The 5,748-nt window shown below is 35.3% G+C and overlaps 1 protein-coding gene across 2 annotated transcripts; it reads right to left on the bottom strand.

Annotated features, from left to right (window-relative positions):
- Positions 1-4,027: 4,027 nt before the first annotated feature.
- Positions 4,028-4,762, bottom strand: LOC105807580 (E3 ubiquitin-protein ligase RNF138-like). 2 transcript variants are annotated; one of them, XM_012641003.1, is made up of 2 exons: positions 4,648-4,762; positions 4,028-4,377 (listed from the first exon to the last, which is right to left on the bottom strand). In XM_012641003.1, the coding sequence occupies exons 1-2, from the start codon at positions 4,760-4,762 to the stop codon at positions 4,028-4,030; spliced, it is 465 nt and encodes a 154-aa protein (XP_012496457.1). The 2 variants fall into 2 exon arrangements, with proteins under 2 accessions (XP_012496457.1, XP_012496456.1); XM_012641002.1 differs by having other exon boundaries at positions 4,028-4,762.
- Positions 4,763-5,748: the final 986 nt, after the last annotated feature.

The following is a 5,748-nucleotide window of genomic DNA, read 5'->3' as shown; positions in this document are numbered from 1 at the left end:
TAGTCTTGTGAACATCTGCCATAAATAACTATTGCTTGACTCTCCCAGGTATTGCAACATGGATATTTTTGGAAAATGAATTATTTAACCAAAGGTTGAGACAATCTTATCTGAGGTGTTTCTCACTCTCAATAAAATCATTTTTATTCTTCATGACAATTCCTATTGATTTTTTAACAGTGGTCAAAATATGCTCTTTATTTTACATCAAAATTCATTTAAAACTATGAAGTAGTATTTTATATACTGATCTATGAAGCCCTAGGAACCTCAAGCTCCTTTGTGAGGCCCCCTTTGTCGGGAGTTGGGGCAGATGAGTGACACTGATGACATTCCTACACCCACCATTTTAATCAGGTAGCTCAGCTTTCTCTAGTTTGTATGTTGAGTTTCACATGTGGTTGGAAGAAAGGTTTGGGTACCATTATCTTAGAGAACTTCATCCCAATAAAATTCACAGTCATATACAATATATTATTAAAAATACATCAGTCTATCATAGACTGATGACTGTCCCTTAGCACATGGCTATCCAAAACGAAGACTTAATTTCCTATCCTCCCTTACAAATAGGTGTGGTCACATGACTAAGTTGTCACTAATTGAATGTAAATTGAAGTTGTGTATAAAATGTATGGACCACGTCCTTAACATTAAGGGGTATAGCCCTGGTGATACAATTTTCCTTATCCTTCTATTTGAAACAGGAATTCTTGGAGCTCTCTCTACTTTGAAACTTTAGGATAAAGGCCACATTGCCAAGGAAATCTGTAGGTCACCACAACAGCCTTGAATTATCTAAATTCAGACTTTTTTGAGAAAGAGAAATAAACTTTCATCACGTTTGAGCCACTGTCATTTTGTGTTTCTGTTACATCCAACCAAACCTAAATAAAACAACATCTTATGGGCTTTTATGATGTCCCAGCTAAAGACTATTAAACCTAATTGAATTTTTATAACTAGATACATAAATCTTATCTTGTATTTTTTGCCATTTATTCACTCATGAATTGGCAAAAGTAACAATTATGTGAAAAATGTACATATCTGCTTGTCCAAAAATTATTTTCCAAGTGAAAATAAATTTTTAAAATGTTATGGTTTCCAAAATTTGTTATATTTGGTAAACTTGAGCACTATCATCTCAGCTTATGAAAAGTTTATATATATTTTTTTTTAGGAGAAAACCACTTTTTCTTTTTTTTGAGACAAGAGTCTCGCTTTGTTGCCCGGGCTAGAGTGAGTGCCGTGGCGTCAGCCTAGCTCACAGCAACCTCAAACTCCTGGGCTCAGGCAATCCTCCTGCCTCAGCCTCCCGAGTAGCTGGGACTACAGGCATGCGCCACCATGCCCGGCTAATTTTTTCTATATATTTTTAGTTGTCCAGATCATTTCTTTCTATTTTTTAGTAGAGACAGGGTCTCGCTCTTGCTCAGGCTGGTCTCGAACTCCTGACCTTGAACGATCCACCCGCCTCGGTCTCCCAGAGTGCTAGGATTACAGGCGTGAGCCACCGCGCCCGGCCGAAAACCACTTTTAATTGAGAAATAAAGCAATACATTTCAAATAAGACTCTGTATTTAACAATATAAACTGTAATTTGCTGAGAGAAATAGCTTTCCTAAGTGGTATTGGGAAATTTAGGTATCAGCGTATCAATACAGTTTCCAACCTTTATCCTGACTTAGCTACAAGCAATATTAAAAATAAGAACTTTTTCCCACAAATTTAACTTCCATAAATTAAATCTCTATAGACTATCTCTATCCTCAATGGACTGACAAAAGGAGAGATTTTAAACAATCGTTTCTATAATGAGGAGTTCCCAGATAAAAGCAAATAATTTTCCTTATAAAAAAGCTTATATGTGAGATACATAAAACTTAGTATTTAACTCAATTTCCACAAAACTTCAAAACACAATTTCATCAAGATGATCTCTACTACAATTTTTCTTTAAAGTTCTCAAATCCCAGAATGGTTTTAATTTGACATACTGGACATATTAAACGTTGAAAGAAATTACTAAAGTTATTGCTTTAAATTAGAAAAAAACCTCTTTTCAAAAGTCTCTTTAAAAAGAATTCATTATACAGATATTCTTACTCATGTAACTGCAGAGAAAATGTTCAAGCACATAGTAAACACCACTCTTTAAAATGACAGAACACAAGCATATGTTAAGATGTATGGCTTTTTTTGAGATTGTTACAACTATACATAAAGTCATTACTGTTTGATTGAAAAAGGCTTTTACAAAACTCTATTTCCAAAATTATTATTTTTATTAAATCAAGTTTAAAAAATGTCCACTGTAGAAAAGTCAACAAGGGTTTTAACAAAACCAAAATATACCTTTTCATACAATATATGTATATATTAGCAGCAAACTACTTCCAAGATTTTATGTTTTTAGTTATTTTATTTTATTTTATTTTATTTTACTTTTTTTTTTTTTATTTCAGCAAATTATGGGTGTACATATGTTTAGGTTACGTGTGTTGCCCTGGTTCCCCCCCCCACCCACCGAAGTCCGTGTTTCAAATATGTCCATCCTTCGGGTAGTGCGCATCGCACTCCTTGTGTATACAAATACCCGTCCCCTCCTCCCTCCTCCCCCCTCCTCCCGCCGCCCTTCCCGTGTGTTTTTAGTTATTTTAAAGAAAGCATTAAACAATGTACATTAGTAAGGAATGTTGGCTAATCCACTCTTCATTCTTTATTCTGTGATTTAGGCCTTCTACAAAATACTTCATGATTCTTATTAATGAACACTAACAACAAATCCAGGTTTGAGTAAAAAGTAGCAAAACAGGGTGGCTGGTAGAATCTGTCTCACTACATCATAGTCACGCATTATCTTTGAGAATAACAAATGAGCACCATATAAATAGGTAATTGTGTGTCTGTGTAAACTCAATTTTTAAGGTGTAATAGCAGCCAACTAGATCAGTTAGCATGTGACTCGCACTTTTTAAACATTCTGATATACAAAATTTTAATCAAAAGAGATGAACACTTCAATCTCCTATTGCTTGTCCACTTTTAAAATCCTTAATAGAAATTCTGTGTATAACCTGTCAAACTGTACACATATGTGTATACACACACCAACTGTATGTATATATACATATATATCTTTAGCTTTGAATCAATTTCTAAACTGAGTTGAAGCTAAACTTCTTATTTAAATATATCTGTAGAATATAGTATCACCAACTGAAAGTTCCTAATACAAATTTCATCTCAGCTAATCAGAAATACTGGCTACCGAAAATTCTGAGGTTAAGCTGTTATTCAGCTTAGCATATTCCAAGTTTACAAATTAGTAAAACAAGACAGAAATCACCAATTACCCATCAAAGAAATAATTTTTTTCTCTTTGTATTTCCTTCTACTAGCAGACAGAAAATATCTTTACAATGAGCTTTAACTTTGTAAAGAGTCAAAATTATTACAGAAATCTCATCAGTCTTCAAAAATACTAAATGTTATATCAATACAATTTTCTTATAGTTGAATTCTTCAGCTAGAATCTGTATTTTAAAAATTTCCTTTGGATTGTTCCATTTAGTGCTTGAAGTTTCTATTCTGTGACTCTGACAATTGGCTCAGATTTGTTAGGTTTATATCAGTCACATCTTTCACAATTTGCTACTGTGTGTTATCTGTGTACAATAAAATAAATGGAAGGAAGTGTACCAAATTTCAAAAGCAACACAATGAAAAATTCAAGAATATGTAATATAAAAAAAGTACAACAGGGATCCCCTTTTCACCATTACATTAGTGAAATATAATCCTTTTTTGCTTTTAAAAAAACTAATGTCATAACTTTCATTTTTTAACTTATCAAGAAGATAAAGTTTTTAGATGGCCTATATTTTTCAATCAAAAAACTAAAACAATAGACTGAATTACTTTTATTAATATACACATCAGTTTATAGAAACAGTGACTTCATGCAGTTTTCCTCTTAAAGATGGCACTTGCAGGTACAAAGATGCGGAGATGTACACAGCCTTCAGATGTTTACTAGAAAAGATTCTTCAGCAGTAGTTTGATATTGGGTTTCCGCATCTAGCTGAAGATTCACGAATTCTCCATAATCAGACTGATGTCTTTGATTTAGATGACTAACAAAATTTCTAGTAATCTGGCTAGGATCTCCCCAAGGAAGAGACACACAAATAGGACATGTCACAGGAACTATCTGAAATAGGTGATTACTGTTACAGTGATCCAGTAAACGCTGTCTGGTAAAATTTGATTCTTGACACAGGGGGCACTTAAAGGGGGGATGCCCAGAACTTGTATTCTCTTGGTAACTTTCTGTGTTATCAGATGTGGATGTTTCACTTCTATTACTGTTCCCTACTGAATCTTGAGCGATCTGAAAGTTTGGAATGATAGAAGAAACGCCATATTCATCCTGATACTTCTTACAAGATTTGTAATGATGTCTCATGCGATCGAATTTAATCTGTTTGGCACAGCATCTGCAGCTACCAGAGAATTTCATCATGATATCTTCAAGGTCTAAGGCTCGTTCAGGACGTGCTCTCTCTCTGCTAGTCACATTTCCACGACACAGGGGACAATGTACGCCACTTTCTCTCATTGCTGTCAGGAAACATTTTCTACAGAAAACGTGCTGACAGGCCGCGGTCCGCACGGGTGTCTTTAGCACCTCCTGACAGACGGGGCAGTAGAAATCATCTTCGGCGTAGGTCGTGACCGCAGAGAGCTCCTCGGCCATGGCGGGAGACTGGGGAACAAGGTGATGGAAGCCGCAACGGCCGAGGTGATGATGGCGGCCCTGGTCTGGACTCCCTGTGCGAACCCGGAGGGGGAGGGGAATCAAAATTTATATTTCTTAATACTACTTTCAATTTAATTGTAACTTAATTGTTTTACAAGAAACTAAGAAGTAAAACAAAATCAACTATCCTAAAGAAAAAATGTCTGAAGAACAAGCATATTTACAGTCCCAAGCTACAATCAATCTTCCAAGTAACAGTAAATAAATGTTTCTAAAAGCTTCTGAAGTGAACAACATTTTATTCATTTAAGTCAAAAAGCCACCATTACCCTGCAGAATCAGTTAGACTTGGTAGCAATAATAAAGCAAATTGTCTTGCTAGATTAGTCAGTGAGTATCAATGTTCATAATTCACTACCCAAAAGCAAACAAACACAAAAATGACTTTGAAAGAAACAGGCTTTCAGGAGTCAAAGGAATGTTAGTGCTGTCATCCAAATAAGGAATATTAAAGAAAATAAAGGTAAAATACAGCAATGTAATGGAATTCTGCACCAAGGACTGAGTACTGATAAGATGTACCAGACAATGAATGGGGAGAGACATTCTAAACATGTCAATAAGGATAGGGTTTAGTTATTCTAGGGATTAATCTAAGGAAACTGGGAAAAAAGACCTCCAGGAAATGGTAACATATGAGATATGAACTGAGATGAAAATCAAGCTGTCTAGTCAAGTAGGTTTAGGACAGGAATGACCAAAAAGTCCAGGTAGTAGGTAATCAGCATAGATCACTGTAGGTTGCTGGCTAATCATTAGTACAGAGTGATAATGGCTGGTCAGGGACTCAGGGATGGAAAATAAGACCATTTGAAGTGAAGGCTACTAGGAAGATATGGGATACCAGGCAAAAAAACATTGTCAGTGGGAACACACAGGAATGAGGCAGAATTTCAGTCACTGCAAATGTGGGATACAGAAAA

The sequence above is a fragment of the Propithecus coquereli genome, unplaced genomic scaffold (genome assembly GCF_000956105.1).
Source record: "Propithecus coquereli isolate 6110/MARCELLA unplaced genomic scaffold, Pcoq_1.0 Scaffold16, whole genome shotgun sequence".
NCBI lineage: Eukaryota > Metazoa > Chordata > Mammalia > Primates > Indriidae > Propithecus > Propithecus coquereli.
The sequence above is the reverse complement of the archived record's forward strand: the minus strand, read 5'-3'. Positions and strand labels throughout refer to the sequence as shown.

Bases quoted from the DNA above. Each gene is read 5' to 3' on its own strand.
- LOC105807580 (XM_012641002.1), bottom strand. From the start codon at position 4,762: ATGGCCGAGGAGCTCTCTGCGGTCACGACCTACGCCGAAGATGATTTC.